Source organism: Montipora capricornis, chromosome 14, assembly GCF_036669925.1.
Source record: "Montipora capricornis isolate CH-2021 chromosome 14, ASM3666992v2, whole genome shotgun sequence".
NCBI classification, from domain to species: domain Eukaryota; kingdom Metazoa; phylum Cnidaria; class Anthozoa; order Scleractinia; family Acroporidae; genus Montipora; species Montipora capricornis.
Genome location: NC_090896.1, coordinates 3,958,353 through 3,978,762, shown reverse-complemented (window position 1 = coordinate 3,978,762; position 20,410 = coordinate 3,958,353). Strand labels below are relative to the sequence as shown.

The 20,410-nt window shown below is 37.6% G+C and overlaps 1 protein-coding gene across 2 annotated transcripts in view; it reads right to left on the bottom strand.

Moving 5' to 3' along the window:
- Positions 1 to 20,303, bottom strand: part of LOC138032163 (kinesin-like protein KIF13A) — a 49,850-nt gene extending 29,547 nt beyond the window's left edge. For both annotated transcript variants that reach the window (XM_068879768.1, XM_068879769.1), the window contains exons 1-21: positions 20,071 to 20,303; positions 19,893 to 19,971; positions 18,561 to 18,573; positions 16,860 to 16,917; positions 16,237 to 16,329; positions 14,942 to 15,039; positions 14,224 to 14,312; positions 13,498 to 13,585; positions 12,118 to 12,252; positions 11,284 to 11,396; positions 9,357 to 9,402; positions 8,813 to 8,881; positions 8,184 to 8,336; positions 6,548 to 6,745; positions 5,731 to 5,865; positions 5,126 to 5,167; positions 4,570 to 4,664; positions 4,063 to 4,172; positions 3,893 to 3,970; positions 2,795 to 2,851; positions 1,275 to 1,425 (exon numbers count right to left, since the gene is read on the bottom strand). In XM_068879768.1, the coding sequence (XP_068735869.1) occupies positions 1,275 to 1,425; positions 2,795 to 2,851; positions 3,893 to 3,970; positions 4,063 to 4,172; positions 4,570 to 4,664; positions 5,126 to 5,167; positions 5,731 to 5,865; positions 6,548 to 6,745; positions 8,184 to 8,336; positions 8,813 to 8,881; positions 9,357 to 9,402; positions 11,284 to 11,396; positions 12,118 to 12,252; positions 13,498 to 13,585; positions 14,224 to 14,312; positions 14,942 to 15,039; positions 16,237 to 16,329; positions 16,860 to 16,917; positions 18,561 to 18,573; positions 19,893 to 19,971; positions 20,071 to 20,122 (1,952 nt within the window). In that variant the 5' untranslated portion in view covers positions 20,123 to 20,303. The remainder of the gene's footprint in view (positions 1 to 1,274; positions 1,426 to 2,794; positions 2,852 to 3,892; positions 3,971 to 4,062; positions 4,173 to 4,569; positions 4,665 to 5,125; positions 5,168 to 5,730; positions 5,866 to 6,547; positions 6,746 to 8,183; positions 8,337 to 8,812; positions 8,882 to 9,356; positions 9,403 to 11,283; positions 11,397 to 12,117; positions 12,253 to 13,497; positions 13,586 to 14,223; positions 14,313 to 14,941; positions 15,040 to 16,236; positions 16,330 to 16,859; positions 16,918 to 18,560; positions 18,574 to 19,892; positions 19,972 to 20,070) is intronic.
- Positions 20,304 to 20,410: the final 107 nt, after the last annotated feature.

Genomic DNA, 20,410 nt, shown 5'->3' with positions numbered 1-20,410 from the left:
AAGATACACTGAAGTCATCCTTGCAGTTATCTGAACAATTTTAGCAATTTTCTCTTACAGACACCTGAAAAATTCCGGCGGCTTCAATATAAGAAACAATTGCTTATCAATGCTAAACAGTTTCAGTTTTTTAATGACTCGGTTCTGATGCTCTTTCTAGTAGTCTTTTTTTTTTTCTTTGGTTTCTAAAGCATTTGACCCATTCTCGTTCCCAGATGCCATTGTTTCTCTTAGCCGGTGGGGCCTTCGCACGAGTAAACGAAAGCGCTCTGGAGACAAAGAATTTACAGCCCAGGGGCCTGTTTCTCGAAAGTCCCGAAACTTTACGGGCCATTTTCGGGTGTCACAATTCCCTTTGTATCTCAAGAAAGGAGAGGATTTAAGTCGTCAAACTTCACAGTCACTTTTCTTTTTGTTACCTTGAAAACATGTCAAAAGATCGGCTTTCCAAATCAAGCGGCTGGCACTTTCAAAAATGGCTTTTCGGGCCCGAAAAGTTTTCGGGACTTTCGAGAAACGGGCCCCTGGTTCTGAGACTTCCGGAGTTCATATATGAGTGATCAATAGTACCAAACATGGCCGCGCTCAGAAGCATTACACTCGAAAGAGTTTCCATGTGAAGCTTTAAGTGGCTTTAACTTGGAGAGTGTGTCCCCTCGTGTCGAACAGAAAGATCGTAGTTTTAAACAAAGACAGTCTGATCATTTTACCGACCGGCCGCGCAACATCGGCCATTTTTACTTCCGGTTCAAGATTTTATTGTTCGTAAAGCTAACCAATGAAAAAATTTGAATTTCCTGACTCTCCAGAGCCCTTCGGTTAATAGGGAGTTTAAGATCTATGACGCGACGGCAACGAAAACGTCACAGATTTTGCATATTTAATGAGCAAAAACAATAGCTTTGCACGCTGTGCACGTGCATTTTCAATTTTTGTACATTTCTTTCACGTTTTCGGCAAGTCTACGACGTGAAATGACCAATTCTCAAGTTTTACGGAGAACGTGAACAAAAGGCAGCGAATTTGAATTTTCTGTCGTAGATTCAATACCGCACCTCCTAATTCAGTTCCTGGGGAGTTACACTAGTTTTTAGAAGTAAGACAAGCCGACATAACGACGAAAAAGATTAATAAACCTGAACTTTCAATTTTAAATGACGTTGTCGTTACCGTCCCTAATCGTGCGAAGGCCTCGCCGGCAAAGAGAAACGATGGGATCTGGGAACGACAATGCACTTGACCCTGCTTATCGCAACTCTTCCCAGTCTTCTAACCTGTCCTCGATCCAGGACATTCTGGATGAGCCGTATCCAGAACTAAATGAACCAATACTCGATGCTCGTTCCATATTCTGTCGCGGTCCCATTTGATTCCTTAGCTCTTCAATCTTTTCTTCATACATTTGACGCTGCTTGTCCAAAGCTCCTAAGGAACGTTAAAACAAAAGGGAGCTACTGTCAAAATGCAACGTGCAACTGTATTTAGCTGCTAAAGAATTAAATGACTATTACTGAATTACTGGTTTCTCCTTTTAAGAGATGCCCTTGTTCCATTAGTAGCTGTTAAAGGGACGTTACCTTACTTTAGGGAATTTTCCGGTTAAAGCTTAAGTTAATCTCGAGTTTAAAACTAAAAAATGACAAGGCATTAGCCATTTCCGAATTTATACCTGCCTCCTCTTCAAAGCGAGTCTACGTGCGAAGTTTTTCTTATGAAAATTAGTTCATTCACATGTAAAGCACAACTAATTACCATCACAAAAACTTAGGACTTAGATTCTCTTTGAAGACGAGGCAGTCATGAACTCGGAAATGGCCTATTCCTTTACTGATAAAATTATCGTTACATCACACTGAAACAAGATATTCTAAGCAAGAACGATTATCCAGGCAATTTGCCATAAACTTGAAAAACGTTGGGCCGACTATTTTCAAGATTACCCAAATGCAATCCGTCCACCCATGCTTCTCTTTCCTTTTGCTGTATTTCTTTTGTGTTGTTCAACAGTTTTAAGTGGTCAGTGCAATGTTGGACATTTTGGGTGTCATGAAATTATATCATTTTGCGTGACATAGGCTCTTTAACTTTAAAGAATCTCCGAGTTTGTAATTTACCATTGCATTTTCGTTGGGTATAAATAAATGTATCAGCTCTGCGCTGAGCAAATCAAATCAAATCAAGTCAAATCAAATTTTAGTCAACCTTTTTTACCATTGCCACTGTGTGACGGTATAATCTGTAGAAGAACATCAATATACCCTTCTTTCAACTCTAGATTTGGGCTGCTATCGATTAGATATAGAGGTGCAGTCCTATGGAATAACACCTTAGCCAACCACTATTCGACGCGAGCTGCAAATCATTACCATCTAAGTTGAAAGGCAATGACACCCTTTTAAATTTCAACTTTTGCGCCACGTCAATTCTTCCACAGACTCAAGTGACCACGATTTTTATACTGACCTCTCCCCACCCCCCAAAAAATGAAATTAATTAATTAATTAATTAATTAATTAATATTAATAATAATAATAATAATAATAACAATAATAATAGTCCAACGTCCAAAAAGGGAGTCGAATCGTATTGAGCTTTATGGAACAAGATACAAAAAGTAATGATCGATTATAAAGCTTCTTTGCAACTATTACGAGACAAAATACAAGGAAAGCTTCAAAGACTTGAGCACAGTCAGCCTGTATGAAGCACATGTCCTTAATATTCCATACCGGTCAAAGAAACGTACAGTACTTCTAAGAAAAATATCTATTGACAGCTTTAGCTACCGTCATACCCTGTTTCTCCGCTTTGTACTGTTCTTCTAAGGCCTTAACAGAATCTTTCAGTGGTCCTATAGTGGATAAAAATCATGAACGATTTGTAATTGTCTCGACCGATACATCTAAACACAAAAAGGGTAGCGTTTCTGTCTATGTTACGCTCACAGATTAAACAAATCTTACATAGTATTTGTATTTTATAATAAACAATGACCTGTTTTATTATATACAGTACTCAACAGAATATTGCGCTTCTGAAATGGCGTTTCAATGACGAATGCACACATAGGTTTGAGAGTACAACAGAGGTTACAAAGTGCACTACGGAAGTTGCTGTGAAAACACAGCGACGGATAAATATTGCTGAGCATATCATAAATTAAAAAATCGCATGAACTTGTTTTAAAAGTTCGCAAATTGCACACGTCTATAAGATGGCTTATGCAATCTTGAAAACTGCCCCTAGATGTCACTGGCTGTGAAGTCTGTGAACGGTGATAAAGTGGTGCTAGGCTTAACTGACAGTCGACCAATAATATAACGACTTCCTTGACCGATCACATTAACGACCAGAGTGTTCATACGATCTACTAACGTTACACAAATCACTTGACCCTGAAGATGATGACTTCCACTCGGGTTGTCCGGTCGACAATCACCCGGACGACCGTACTTCACGTATTAACAAGTTGGTGCACACTTTCTATACCGAACGCCTTGGAATAATCGCGAAATTACTTCAATGACGGGAAATAATATTCTCAGACAATGTTCTCGTAGCCGTCATCTTTGTCCATGCATAAGCTCCTAATTGCAGCCTTGATGGACTCTCTCATTCGCTTCTTTAGTTCGTCCACCGACATTTGTGCATAACACCTCTACGCAATCGTTGCATACCACCAAGAAGGTCAGTGAGAACTACCTGCCTGCTAAAAGCCATTTGGAACTCAACTATGGCAATAGGGACTTTAAGATCTACGACAGCGAGGGCGAAAAAAACGTCAACTCAAATATGTCGCAAATTTTTCACATCTCGCTCTTGTTTTATAGCGTTCTTGTTGACGAACGTGTTGTAGATCTTAAACTCCCAAATAATTTATTGCTTACTCTACCTGAGCTTATTTCATTCATCATGAGTTCGGTTTGAGCAAACTGGAAATCGACGGGCTGCTCCACTTGTTGCTCACTCCCTGAAACAGCACGATGCGAACAATGTGAATTCAGAATTTTTTCAAATGGTAACTTATGCTGCACTCACTGTTATAATTGAAAATTGTGTTACCTGGAAGACGGGGACAATTGATCCTAAAATAATGGTTGTTTCCCCAAAGAATTCGATCGCCATGTTTAAGTTGGGTTTTCTCTTCCACGAGTTTTCCATTCACACAAGTTCTGCCAATGCAGGAGACACAGAAAAAGTTAATTTCTTGGATGCTACGCGTACTTTAGTTCATGCTTTCAATATAGGAGGAATTGATGTTTGTAATTGTCTATTGCACGGTCTCCATGCAAAATCCACGTGTAAGTTACAGCCCGTGCAGAATATTTGCTGCAGCCCGTTTTGTAACTAGTACATCTCGCTTCAGCCATATTACAATACAATGTATACTTAAATTGACCACTCCCCTTAGAGGCTTTTCAGGGCCAATGAAACACATCAACGAAACGACAGAACAGAACAACAACAACAGTTAAGAATCCCAGCTGGCCGATTCTTGCAGTACGATGCACTCACTAGGCTACCTAAATGAATCATCCACAACTTGAGTCGTCAGTAGCCATAACATACCCTGTTTTTGCCAGCGGTGTAACAGACACTTCATTATCCTCAATGTCCAGTTGACAGTGTTCTTGCAGAATCCCCAGGCCTCCCAACTGAATATCCTAGAACCAATAAAAACCCAGACAGAAGTAGTAACTTTTAAGACCTTTAGAGATAATTTTTCCCTTATTTAGCTCTTTAAAGACCAGTCAGAAAGTTTCTAAAATACAGTATACAAATGGCACAATTGGGAAATCCAGTTGAAAGAAACGGACGCTTTCTCCAAAGAAGAGAGGACTTAACCTAATTTTCAATGCAAAGAAACGAGAGAAATACACGATTTTCTGTATCTTGATAAAGTACTACCACTCAAAACTTAGTCAACACCTTCGTCCGAGATGCGATTCGCGTCGTGCGCTACAGGAAGTTTAAAAATCTGCAAGTACAGTGGCTTTCAAAGAAACTATGTACACCTGTTTCTCTTTCAATGGGCTCAGTCGTAACACTTAATGAAATTGAACGTAATAGAATGCCTGCAAAAGGCCATTCAATAAAATTCATTGTAAGTCAATGATCAACTTACCGGATTGTGTGCTGCGTCTGGTCTCCCTACAACAGTATGTTCCTTCAACCATAAAATTACAATTGAATCAGAAAGCTGGCCGATGAATGGAATGGTATTGGTGATAAACGGGCTGTATCACAAAATTTCGCCAAAATCAGCGACTGGGAACTGGCAACCAAATCAGGCGAAACGTAAAAATGGCCGCTTGAAACATTGAAGGAAGTTTGAATAAAACAGCCAATACAAAAGTAGCAAAGCGAATACACGTAGGGGCGAGGAATTGGTCAAACTAGAGGCCCGGGTTGCTCGAAGCATGGTTAGCGCTAACCTGCGTTAAATACCATGGAAACCTATAGATGGTTTTCAATCGTGAAGTGATGAGACGGCCATGTTTGTGCACAAAACAATAGCAAATTAGGGCTCATGTTTTGCATTATAATAGAGTTAAATTCCCAAAAGACTTCTTTCTCTATTGTTCTGTGCACCTGCATGGGGCGCTGTGACGTCAGGTGAAAACCATCTTTAGTTTTTGATACCTCTGACACAGGCCCTATAAAGAGGACCTTGGTATTGTAAGACCACTTATTTTTGTGGAAAGGAGAAAAACACTTCAGCACACTAACCTTCAAATAATACACCAGCAATTCATTCATCGAAGGATCTGCATTTAAATTGACGAGGTAAAACTTGGATTTTTCAACTGCGATTCCGGACGACTGCACCGAGATTCCCATTTCTTCAAGAGCCTTATGCCTTTCCTAAGGAAAGAAAGAAAGAAAAAAAGAAAACACTAAATTAGCAAACCGATTCTGAGTTGATTCTTTACGTTTATAACCAAGTCTTGATTATTCAACCAAAGTGGACACTTTTCGCGAAAATGTTGAAATGCAAAGCTGAATAAATTCTTCGGAAACCACTAGGGTAATTAGACATGTAACATTTTCTTCGAGAAAAGCCGCTACAAATTGACGTACAACAGTGCATACTCTGCCCTCTTTTACAAGAAACTCTGCGTGTAAAATTTTACACGCACTGTGAATAATTTGCGTGTAATTATTTACACACACTTGTCTTTCGTGTATTTTTTACTCTCGCGTAACGCGCGCGTAGTTTGCGTGTGAATTGCGCACAATATGGCGGATTTACGCAAATAATACGCGCGTGTAATGCTGCTATTCCTGCGCCTTCCAAGAGCCACCTTCTGAAAGGAGAAGGTTTTAATTTGTGCCATTACCATAAGAATCAATTTTAGCCTTCATATAACATGTTTTTCGACTCCATATTCTGTGAAAATAAAGCGCGTGAAAACTCCAAACTGCCTTAAGTGGAGTAAGTTCTTTTAAGGTACAGTGTATGAAAAAACAGCGACGCAAGTGAAGTAAAAGAGCTAAGACAAAGATTAAAAATTAATCTTCTTCAAGCACAAAGCTGCTATCTTACCTGTTGAATTTTCTCAGTTTGTTTTTCTTTCTGTTCCCATGTCATTGTGCATTCACTCATCAACTTCTCGCTTTCCGACAACATCTCTTCAATCTCAATGGTTGTCTCTCCCGGTTCAACGATGTGGGACTTTCCAGCAATCTTAGCAGCAAGTAATCTCTTAAGGCGATCAACTTCCTCGCGCAGCTCACGAATAATCTGACAGGTGGAAGAAATTCAGAAAGTTAAGATTTAATTACCTTTAAGAAATCAAATGGCAGTACACGAACCAGTAAAGTTGCTCCAGTACACAATAATTTATGATACCAAGCATCTTTATCTCTTATTTTGGGTCTGCATTGTCTTTGCTTGATTCTTACAACAGCCACCGCCACGACCGTCAACACAACTAATGGTCTGTTTGCTTTTTTGGAAAGCTTCTGGACAAAGTTCTTTGCACAGCTGTAACGCATCATAACAAGCACTATTGCTGCTGCCGACACCACCACCACTACTCACCATCACTAGTGTCTTGGAATACAGACAAGTAACGTCACAAAGTGTTCCCCAAATGCTGAGCACCCCTCGAGTTGGGATAAACAGTTGCCTTTACAATGTACATGTACCCAAAGTCAAAAATAACACTGTCTAACCTTCATCCTTAACTTATTGTTGCACATAGGCAGCAAAGGCTTAAGCCGTGTTCACATTAGGCCTCGATTATGATCGACTTATAATCGAATTAAATATGAAATGGGTTCACATCAACTAATTGCAGTCCCTGATTATAACTGGATTATAATTACTTCAAACAACCTCAAAGGGGTTGTTTGAAGTAATTTGCAATGCGTAATTGAACAGAATGGCGAGCACGTGGTGGTATGAGCAGATGAAACTTCTAATCGCTTTATGGAGCGAAGATTTGGATTTGTATTCTTTTATTCTCGGAAGATATCCTTGATTCTCTTCTTGCCTCAAGCACATGATGGTGATGATAATCGTGGCACCCACGTGGTAAGGCACCATTAAATTTTTTTTGTCTCACACTGCGAGGTTATCCTGTGTATTGTATTTGAATTTTCGCAGGTGTGAACAGAACCATAATTGAATAAAATTGAGTGGAGTATGATAGCCTGATATATACAGTACTTCAGTTCATCATAATCAACATTGAGTGTGAACACAGCTTTAGACTTAAAGGGACAACACTTTGCGTTGGATGTCAAAATAGGGCATGCATCCAATTACAGGTAGGTGCATTACCATCAACATTCACTATTCTTATTACAACTGTCACCATCACACCACCCCCAAAATCACCTAGTCTCTACCATCACCATCATTTCTCCCTTTGTCATGTGAACTCATAACTGCCGTCCCACGCTTTACCATCAGCAGCCTCATCACAAACCACCGCCATCATCAACACAACCTAAAGCCCAGTCGCCACACTACGGTATTTTTCTTCACAGCTTTCCCCAGTTCTTTGTGCCCCTACAGTGTACATGTATTTGATTGTAATTTGGCTGTGATTTGACAAAAATAACTTAACAGCAAACCACAGGTTTGGACTGTGTGATAGTACGATAATAATATTACCACTCTATCCAAGGAGTAAAACAAAGTCACCACGCGTTTATTTTGTGTTGTTTCATACCTTAGCGTTGGGATCTTCATTAACAACAGCGTGGTTGACAATTTTTTTGGCTCTATCAGCATAACGTAGTGTAGAGAGAGTCTCTTCGTAATTATCTGCAGCTGGACTAACAGTAGCCACCATAACAGTTTTACTATTGCCACCAAGGTTGTCCTAACAATAGTCAAGCAACACAGAAATACTGTATCAGTATCATTAAAGAGAGGTCTTCTAATAATACCAAGTCACAAGGCCAGGATCTACGAATCCCATGGCAAGTGCCCTGACCATTTTACTTTGTCCATGTGCATAGTGGTACAAATGTACATTCATCACTCGATTTCCTTAAACCAATGAATGATACAAATGTAGATTCCTTGCTGGGGGTTTGTGAGGCAAGTAAGCAAAAACATTGTCAGTACCCAAAATCTCGACGTTTTTGGCTTTGCTGCCCTGTTACTTTAATGCATAACACTTTCAACCAGAATGCAGCTGCCGTGACCAGAGTACAGTACATTGCTCTACGGAGAAGCCTCCTGTTTGATAATTCAGCACTGGTTGTGCGTTTACAAATCACTTCTAGACATACAAGAGATTTTAAGCAAACAACAACAAAATGGATATCCAGGAAAAAGAGACAATACTGTTACCTTGAGAAGCCATGTGAGGACAGAATCTCTATACGGGACATGAAGAACTTTCTTAGATTTTGCTCCAGACTAGGCACAATCAAAGAAAACTAACATCAATTACATCATCATTGTGCTGAGGAGAGGTCGTGCACCTGTAAGGTCCAAAGGTCTCCTCTGCGTTAGCAACAAGCATGCCATTGACACACTTCTATGCATGTTTCCTTAACCCTTGAAAGAGTCTCTAAATTCGAACCAATTGAACAAGTTTCCAGTGTCACTGTGTTAACGGCCAAAAAGAGGCCAAGGACAGAGAAAGAGGGGGCAAAAAAATAAAACAATCACAAAAAAAGCTTCAAATTAAAGGTGCTCTGTACACCCATGATCAAAAAACTACTGACAACACTGCAGAAAAAAAGCTACAGTATTTTTGTTGTTAACTTAGTTTTACTGCATTTACATGTAATGTTTTTATAATCACCATACAGGCAGTACGTGGCAATTAATACAATGTCGTTATTTTTTGACAAAAACAAAATAATAAACATACTGAAAACAATCTCACCTGATCTGCAAGACTTGAAATAACTTGACCCAGGGTTACCAAAGATCTACAAAATATTTCACAAAACATTAACTGGTAGCATGATTGACTGTCCAGGATAAACAAATAATGTAAATTGAAAAATAATGAAGTGTGCATCCCTAAATTAATGGCTACATACAGTATATGCCCAGGTCAAGGGACCATGGTGAGATACTGTACATGTAAATTCCTACTCAACTTTACTCTTCCACAATTACTGTACTAATGTATCAGAATTGAAAGTTTTCAGTGGCTACAAAGTGGACATATTTTTCGTCCCACCAGAGTAAAATAATATTTATGGTTTTTCTTTCTGCTGACTGACAGAACGACATCTTGGCAACATGAATGTTCCATCGAGTACAGAAAATGTTCCCGAAACTGGAATAAGCTAAATCAGTGTGAGCTCCACTTGTGTCCAGAAAATAATGTAGGTTATCCAATGAAATCGAAATTTTCATTAACATCACCAAGTGTCCCGTTTAACTCTAGATGCTGACTACATGTACAACTAATGTATTTACAACAATACAAGGGGTTAAGTTTGGTTTAAGGTAATCTTTCTTAACAGTTTGTGCGGAGAGTGTAAAGTGCTGGGATCAATTTACCGTAGTTATTCGGTTATAAGGCGCATGGTTTTTTCAAGAAAAATCTGTCTTTGGGTGGCAAGTTAGTGCTAAAATTGGGGTGCGTCTTATAGCCAAGTATTTTCATGCAAGAAAATCTTAAGATCACAATTTGAGAAGAACTTGCAGTTTAAACAACACAAGAAAAGGACACTAGTTGTCTACTAAAAAAGAATAGTGCTTTTAGAGACCTTTAGAAAACTAAACGACTTCAAGAGAAAAGCAAACAAACGGAAATTTGCATACGTGCTTAAAAGCACGTGCTCAGTAACGTGATACCCACGACAACAATACAATTGTTCGAACCTTGTTTCGAATTCCGAGAATCGTGTTTGTCGCTCACATGAAAAGTTTCTTCTCTGAACAAACAGTGTGGAGATAAAACATACCTTCTTCGTTCGTCCAGCCTTTCTTGTGCATTGAAATTTGCATCCTTGGTGGAGTGTTGATATTCAGCTGTCGAACACCTTTGAATGACTTTCGGAGGGAGTTTTTCGCCGTTCGCTTTTGCTTGAAGTCTGAAGTCTGAACTCTGACTATTTATTAAGTCAGAAGGTTCAAATAAATGCGTATGCGTTGTATGTTTATCATTTCAGGTGTGAACTTTTAGCTTTCGTTTTTACGTTTATACGTTAACAAAAAGAGTTCGCATGCCAATTGTCTAACGATAATTGTTCTCAAATTCATCACATCCTTTTGATAACTCTCAATTTTTTGGTGCGTCTTATAACCGAGCATTTTCGTGTAATTTTGTAGCTTGATTAAATTGCTAAGTTTGGGGTGCGTCTTATAACCGAGTGCGCCTTATAACCGAATAACTACGGTAATAAAACTTTTACACATGTAATTTACAAGTGTACATGTAGCTATTGTTCTCAGACTCTAAAACAATGGCTACACTTGTATATTACACGTGTAAAAGTTTTATTAAATTGACCCCAGGTTGCCGGTAAGAGTTAATACGTTGGAGGTCATTGTTTTACCATAACCAAAACAAACCAAACCTCTACAAAGAAATTGCTAACCTTAGGCTTAAACATTATCTAAAGCATAGTGTTTAGGCTCAGTGGTAGCATTAGTAAAGGCTTGGGTTGTTTCAGCTTAATGGAGAAACCTACCCTACAACCTTTTATCTGCAGTTTACACACTCCTCAGTTTGTGTTTACTTGATGAGCAAAGTTTAAGGGACAATTATTACTGTTACAATTATTGCTCAATTGGACAATTATTGTTAAGGAGGGCTTTCATGGCTTGCAAAAAACTTACTACCTCTCACATACCTGTTTATATTACTTCCTTCTTTCAGTCTTTCTCCCTCGGCCCCACTCTTGCTTGCTCTTTCACTGCCCGCTAAATCCACCAGGCTTAACTTGCTGACTTTCTCACCAATGGACTACAAACATTAATAAAAGCTCGTCACACACGTAGATCAGAGCACTGTCCAGACTGATTTTCCATGACAAAGCTGGGGAATTAAGCTCAATACATGTACACTGAAAATTACTATATTACATAGAATTACAAACTTAATTGACATGGACAATCCTATATATGACTTCCCATAGAACCCGGAAAAAAAGCCCAAATTAATTTCCTTCTTGCCAATTCCACAAAAGGAAACAAAATTAATTATGAGCATGATTTTGGAACTGTCTTCACCAGTACATATAAATTCATAACTACAAGTATCTTGTAAAATTATATCCCTTGCTGTTGAAGAAAATTTGATTCACTTACATTGGCTAGCAAATTCAATAAATTCAGTAACTAGTTCATTATTTTGACATACATGTGGCCATAAGGGAATGATTTTTACTGATGACAGTTTTGATGACTGCTATTTAAATCATTCTCTTTCATGGCTACATGTACATGTACATTGTAAAGTTAATATCCATTTTCAATACAAGCATAGGGTTTTGAATACAGCAACAAGAACCTACAAGAAGCTGCCGCATGCCATATCATACGTGAACATACATGTATCGTTACAAATCTGTACTGCAACAGCACTACAGCATGCAGTACATGTACCTGCAGCCACTGAAAACCTGTTACATTTTTATTGTATCTACATGTATTAGACTAGTAGTTAATAAATGAAAAACACTAACCTCAGTTTGTTGATCGTACTCCGATCTTGTCAACACTATATTAAAAACAGCATGTGACCTGCTACTCTCTGTGTTCATGTTGGTGGCTGCGACGGTTCTTGATTTATTTCCTTCAATCATCAGCGTCTCTATATCCTTTACAGAAATGAATAGGCTCAAAATGTGCTGTGATTTCTGGCCGATTACCCGCATGACACAGTATCTGCACTGGCACATTAGTTTTTGGTTGTGTGGAGAAAATACATGTAAATGCAACAGATTACCCGCAATTTCCAATTATATTATACCAAATTAAATAAAATTATCCATTAAGGCTTCAAAAGACTTACCCGTAAGGTAGAATTTAAAAACTAAGCTCATCTTGCTCACAATTAACAGGTTACCCACAGGTTATCAGCCAGAAATTACGGTACTATCAAAAGGGAGGAGCTGCACTGTTGTACACTGTAATAATTTTAACTTTTATTTTTATCACTTTTATCTTCTCTACATCATGTTGCAGTTCAAAATTTTTCTTGGTTTCAACATTTTCAAACCAGTTCAATTTGATTTTTCTTTGCCTCTTGGTCATTATCATAACCTGAAACAAAGGAAAATCATAACTGAACTGTTTCAAAAAAAAAATTGAGCCACAGCATAAACCCATCTCTAAAAAAACCCAAGTTTTCTTCACCACACCAACACTCCCCATAAGCCCTTGATGTACTGTATTACTGCAAAACAGTGAGATGTGAATCTGAATGCTTAGCATTCATGCAGTGTCCCTGGCCCTTCTCCTCCAAATTGTTATTCAATAAGTAGTTTGACCTTACATATATACATGTACTTCAAAGAAAAACTTTGTGTTGTCTTTCATAGTAAAAAAGATTTCAAGTACTGTAGAGGGAGAACAAATCAAAGACAACAGTGCTAGGTCCTCCTCTTTAAGCCGGTAAAAAGTTCCAAAACTACGAACAAACAGCAGCACTTAAGCTGGCAATACTGGTCCAGGAACTTTAACTGTGCTACAAATTTATTTCAGCTTCTCTAATGTTCCATAAAACATTTTGTTTGAGAAGAACACAGAGCTTTTAACATTACAGTATGATGATTATTTTTACCCTATCCATTACTGATAAGATAGGTAATAGACCTAATCGGCTAACTCAATGTTGTACCCAATTCAAATCTCCCGGGACTAAGATTCTTTGTGTATTGTATTTGCATGATAATGTAGCATTCATATTTAAATGATATGGAAATACCTGGAACAAAACGTTTTATTCCCAAAGGGTTTGAATTGGGTACAACATTGAGTTAGCCGATTAGGTCTATTGATGATACTGTATGATAAATCATTGAAATGTGATTAATAACCTTTATTGATTATTGTTCACAAACCTTGAAAGAAGATACAACAAGTTTTGTGAGGCCTTCCACATATGGTCCTAAGATTTTGTGTTCTCGTACTCTAAGTGTAGCATGATTTCTGGAGGAAAAATGGTTTTTTAATTACTATTAATGTATCACAGTCTGAATGACATACATGTAAAACTGTACTCCTAATCTTGATTAACTCCTCCTTCAAAATTATTTGCACATTATTTGTTTAAGCAAAATTACATGCTAAACTTCTAAAATTATTACATTTCGCAAAGAAATACTTACACATAAAAGAAGTAAAAAGCCAAATACAATTTCAACAGTAAATTGCTACTTTAAAAAAAGAGCCTACATGTATTAACAAAGCTATATAGGGAGAGATGGATAGAGAGAGTGGCCAGGAATAGCTAGCAATAACAGTGGCATCCACATGTAAATCCCACAGGGGTTGTTTAAAAGCTGATAAACGCTAATCTTAGATTAAAAATTAACCAAGGGTTTATTTCTCTATTCCCAAATACTGTTCAATGCTGATATTTGGCAAAAACTCTAAAAACAAAAATAAGCAAGAAACTTTCACCAAAAAGTTGAAAACACGAAAACAAAAGTTTACACTAAACCTGGATTGCATGTAAGTTAATTAGCTTTGGAACAACTGGCTCAGAATGCTACACTTAACAGTTGTATGCTCCTTACCTGCAACTTACATGTATCAATGTTACAAGTACAAGTTACTGTACTTACCCTCGTGGGCAAAGCAGATCCCTGACTTTTTCATTGTAAATCTCAATGTAGGAAACCTCCACTTTGTAAGTGATGTTCTCATCCTCATTCTGAAAAACAGATTATTGGTAGGTAGGGATCCAACTAAAAGTCCATCTGCATTCCACAAAAGTATAATGTATAACATGGAGGTCATTGCTACAGCTGAAACAAACCAAACCTTTACTTTACTAATGGTAACATTAGGCCTCTCACACTATGCTTTAGTTACATGTAACGTTTAGGCCTAAGGTTAGCATTTTGTAGACGTTTGGGCTGTTTCAGTTATGGTAAAACAATGATCTGCAACCTACAATTTACACCCTCCGAGTACACCAAAAGAAAAAGGAAATATGCGGCATGCACAGGTGTGATAAAAAGGAAGAGACTTGCTACTGATCCATCCATTACTATACATACTGTAAAAATAAAAAATTTAATTTAATATTACAATCAAAGACTTTTCTGCTTCACAGCACTGAGCAGGCAATCAAATGGCAAGTTTCTATTTATAAACAAACAAAAGGACAGAGTCGAGGTTCACACAGGGGAATAACTTGCACTTCCTTTTGTTATTTTTTTTGTTTATTCAAGCCCTGAATTGGCTTATTAAGTAGTGGAATGAGTTGATGGGTCACATTCAGCATTGCTACATGTACTGTTTGATTTGGACCCACTTCACACTTTAAATATCACTTACTTTGGAAATGCGATCAAACAGCTCATTACACAGCCTGGGTATTACACCAGTTTGATTCTGGTCATGGCTTCCCATCATGGTGAACGTTTTTCCAGAACCTACAAGTAAAGTCTGCAGTTGTTGTAAATAATATTGGTAACTGGACTAATTCTGTGGTAACCCTTTCCCTCAAGAGAGAACCAACTTATTCACATCATCATTCGATGAAAATAATATTATAATTGTCATGGAATGACGATATGATTGCTACATTCAGGGTTCGTGCTGCTCCTTGAAGTCCTTGAAAAGCCCTGGAATTTAATTTTGGACTTCAAGGACTCTTGAAAAGCCCTTGAAAAAAGGATTTGGAAACTGCTTGAAAACTCCTCAAATTTTTGCTTGGATGAAAATTGTTGCGATTGCATCATACTAAGTTTAAGAGACATTCAAAAAATTGAGCCCAAATTTGACGATAAGGGAAAAATTAAATGCAAAAATTAAAATGCCCGTATGTGCACTTAACTCACAGGGACATGGAAAAGAATATCAAGGTAGGCTTTTTCAGCAAAGAAAACAATGAAACACGATGTATGGCATAGAAATAACCTTTCAAACACTCCTTGAAAACTCAATTTCTGATTCTTGAAAACTCCTTGAATACTCCTGGAATTTTATGTACAAAATCCAGCACGAAACCTGTACATTGTACTTCGTAGATGTATTAGAAAATGACTGAAACTTAATTCTAGCCTTCCTTCTTCACATTTGTCAACCATTACCATCTTTACTTCACTTTTAAGATGTGACCCCTGGGAGTGGGACACATTTCACTCTGTCTAATGCTAGGCAATTTTACTTGCCAACAGGGGTGGTCCAGGGCACTTCAGATGTCAATGGGTTAAGCTACTGTTTCCCTAACAAAAGCACTAGCTCATACATAAATGTACTAAATAGCTCCAAATGCAAACAGGTGTGTTTTGGAAAGCATTTCCAAACACACTCGCTTTTGTGCCTTTTTTACAAATGTGTTTAAAACAGTCAGGTAAACACGGATGCTCATCTCTGACCGGTACTGAAATAAATTATGAGATGTGAGTACAAGACTTCTGTTGGACATCCCCTCACAAATAATTATTAAAATCTTACAAGTAGTTTTGAAGCTATACTGTCGTGCACGACTTCCCCAAAAATATTCTATCCAACAAGATCATTCCTTAAAAGTCCTTGAAAGCTTGATGTAGCTGAATACCTGCTTTCACCATAATAATATTATAAAGGCGCCATAAACTCTTGAAAAGTCTACGATCGGTTCGCACCTGTCTGCCCATAAGCAAAGATACAGGCATTGTAACCCTCAAATGCATTCTCCAGGACGTCTGAACCAAGGTACTTATAAACTTTCTCTTGACCTAAAAAGGAGTTGCAATACATCAAATTTTAATCGTACAGTAAGCAGCAACAGTGTACCCCACAATCTCAACTTCATCCACCTCATGCATGAACTAGAAGAAGATATCGCGACTTTTTACACATTCAAGGCACTAAAACTGTAAAAATCATTTAAACAAAACATAAAAGTCTTGGTGCAAGAGGTCCAGAGTTCGATTACCAGATCTTGCATCCTTGTTTCGACTTCTTTCCTTTCCATGTAGCCAAGTAGCTTTAACTACATGTACCTGTAAAACAGAGCACTGATGGAGAGGGGGAGTTAAATTAGTGCACCGTCGACCTCGGGTGTGTCAGTTGAATTACTGTTATGAGTTAATCGACATTAAATATCGTTACTTTGCCAGCCCTAACCTGCAACCTGCAACTTGCACTTTCCACCCTCCGTTGTTCTGGCATTTTGTGGACAGCCAAATTCCTCAGTCGATATACTACTTACAGTAACAATGGTCTTGCATAAGACTAACACCACTTCAGAGGATTCAGTACTTACTGGCATATTTGCTGTTAGTTTCATCCATTGACCAAAAGCAGTGATCAAATGCAAACGTCTTGGTGGGAAAGAAAAAAAAAACAATATGAAAAGTGCAATCAAATTAAGTCAATAGTAACAAGCAAGCATCAGATTGTTGTATGCTGATGACCATTTGCCTTACCATTACGTACCCTTACTCCAGGCACAGAGACATCTCCTTGCTAGCGTGTTTTTTTTTAATTAACCCATTGACTCCAGGGAGTGAGACTAAACAGATTTTACTCTAACGTCAGACAATGTGAAAAACTATGTTCCTTCTATTAATAATAATAATTATTACAAAAGTGGTTTCACTTTTACATTAAGTTGGTGACTGATTTGAGTAGAGTAAGTGACTGGAATGCCTGCCCAGACCTCTCTGGAAAATCAGAAATCTGGAAAATGAGATTTCCAGCCTTCTGGGCAAAAAAAATTAAATTGCTGTTTCTAAGCAATGTAAAAGCTGAAAAGATTGAAATTATTTTTTTATGGGAAGTAAAGGCTACACTATGTGACGAATGTTTATTCACGATCATCATGTCCTTTAAGTGTAAGCGATCCGTTCTTTCGATAAAAGATAAACAGGATATAATTTTGCGATTAGAGAAAGAACAAAAAGGAACCAATTTGTCAGCTGAATATAGCGTTAGTAAACGGCAGATATCTGATAAGATCATGACGTTTGCCGACATGTGCACTGGTGTTCACAACAGACAGTGAAGCTGTTTTTCAAACGATTTGTAACTGTTTTGTTTCACGATTAAATGTTGCTTCCTTAATGTCATCAGTTTTTGTTCCTCATTAACATGCATATTCTCAATTATCCTGACCCTCGATTATCCAGACTATTTCGTCTAGTCCCAACGAGTCCGGATAATCGAGGTTTGACTGTACCATTCTATACATGTAAACTAAGGGTGTGTTCAATTGGCCGTATTCCAGAATAAGAATACATATTCGTGGAGTGATGGTCTAAAATGGTATGTTTGGCATTTTGAAGCAACAAGGACAATTAACAGGTGTTTGACAATTTTAATGTGAATCTCATTAAAAACGAAGGATTTAATTTCTAACGTCTATTCCATGAACTGCATTCCTATTTGGAACAAGGTCACTTCAATGCACCCCTAATTGATCAAATACAACAGGTTGGAACTTGTCATATTCAACAACGTGAAAATAGACATCTCACACAAGATTGTGTTATTTAATTTAAATTGATGTCATGTTTTTCACATTAAAGTGATCCTTAAATATCCACATGGACGTATTCAAACTAGTTCACCTCAAAACAGTCTAAACATTAGTATTAAAAGGAAAATAAAAATGAAAAAAAATTATCATGATAGTTGAATATCCGTGTTCATGGCAGGAAGCTCTAGTCTTGCACTCATTAGATCACGTAGGATCTCTAAATTACCCCCAAGGAAATTGTTGCCCTAAGAAAATTTATCATCAATTCTCCGGAGGCATTAATTTTTCAGGAAGTATGTACCAGAAAGAAGTTAAAAAAAAATCTTGTGATAACACATTTGTACCAGTATCAGACTAAATATACCATAAATATGCTTTGGAGTACTAGACGTTTTTAGAATGGTTTTTATTCCAAATAAACAATATTGTTATTTAAACTTGCATTAATTGATGTAAACAAAGTAGAAGAAAATATCTTCTGCATACCTTCGTATGTTTCCTGTATTCCAAAAAATTGAGTCCATAGAGAATCAATAAACATGTAAAGAATAGAAGAATAAAGCATATAAACTTTTGCCCTTAATCAGTCGGAAGGCATGGCCTAAATCTACAAGATTTGTAAAGCAAAAAATATTTGATGAGCAGAAGTTACGCTAATTACTTTGAAAACTGCCTCTGGCGATGTAAAAATCACAATGAATTCTAAAGAGAATTTTTTTTTTTTTAACTGCAAACAAAATGGCACTCGGTTGAAATTAAAAATACCCAGGGCTGGAAAAGATAAATGTTTAATTTTTCAAACAAACAGCTAACTGGCACGCTTCCTTGGGCAGGTTTTTCTTTTGTTTTACTTTTCCATCGAAATAAACTCCATTATCTCCAGTGTTCTTGAACGTTTTCAAGGACTCGTAAATTTTGAACGATAAATTTGGATTATCAAACGTGATCAGGCGATGGGCCGTCGATTGCCTCATAATGAATATTTAGTTTTCGATTCCACGATAGAAATGAATTTTACTCCAGGGAAAACAATTACTGTCAGAACTTTTGATGACAATATAATCACATTTGCCTCTTCGAAAACCAAAGACAAATATAACGACTGCAATAGACTAAGAGGATCCTCTTGCTCGTAAGAGGGTGCAAAAACAAGATGTTGAATAAAGACGACAGTGTTTAACGATGAGCGATCCAGACAAAAACAACGTCCGGGAAAAAGCCGAAATGTCACGATAACATTCTAACAATCCCAGATAAATTCGAGATATAATTGAATAGCTTATGCAATACGATAATAAGAGCAGGTTTATCCAAAGGAGGCTCGTATATTCGACAAAGAGAGACCCGCTGCAGAAATTACTACACAGAGGAAGCCGACAAAATACAGAAATCGAAAAGTTTTACAAATTACGAAGCTGGACACTTCCGCAAAAGTTGACATAAACAGCAATGGAATATAAGTTAGCCATTTCCAGGGATTTCCACAAGAAAAATAGTAAAATCAACAGATAATTTATTTCCTGTCAAGACAAACACCGAAGAAGCGAGAAAAATGCTAACATGGATAATATAACGGTTTACGGCTATTTATCTGACAGGTAGGAGGTAGATGTTAAATAGAAGATGATCAATCGATTGTGCCCTTTCCATTAAATTAAATTGCCAAAATTGTCGGATTTCAAACTTCACTGCAACATCGTTATTTGATTTGGAGTAAACAAAACTAAAAATAAACGAATCAGAGAATTTTTTTTTTTTCACACAAGCCTTAAGAACAATTCAATTCTAGAAGCTTCTAAATATAAGAAAAGCACTGACCTGTCCCGTGAGCCGCCGGCAAAGAGCATGGTCTGTGTTTCGTCCATGTCTACCACGCATTTCGTGCCCAGCTCGATTTCTGAGAAGTCAAGCAAACGATAAATTTCTTTAATCCTGTAAAAAGCAAAATGAGCGCTAATCGCCAGTTTTTAGACTGAACCTAAGTCGCTTTACCCACCTCGTCGGTTGAATGGTCTCACTCGAACAGCCACCTTCACTTTAGAACTCATTTCTTTTGATCGCTTATTTATCCGTCACCTGGCGTCCTGCTAAGAAGATTTATCTTTATCACGACGCCATACATTACACACTGATCCGGTGAATCCTTTTCTTTATTATTTGCTCTCGAAATAGATCTTTCCTTCTTGATTTGCTGCTCAGAACATCATACACGCGACGCCATGTCTTTTTCATCACTAATTTAGCTACATCCGGGAGCTGTCAAGACACGCTTTCCGCATTCCTTATAAGGAATCCACCAATATGAGAAAAATGGCGCGAAAAAACAGACTGGAAAA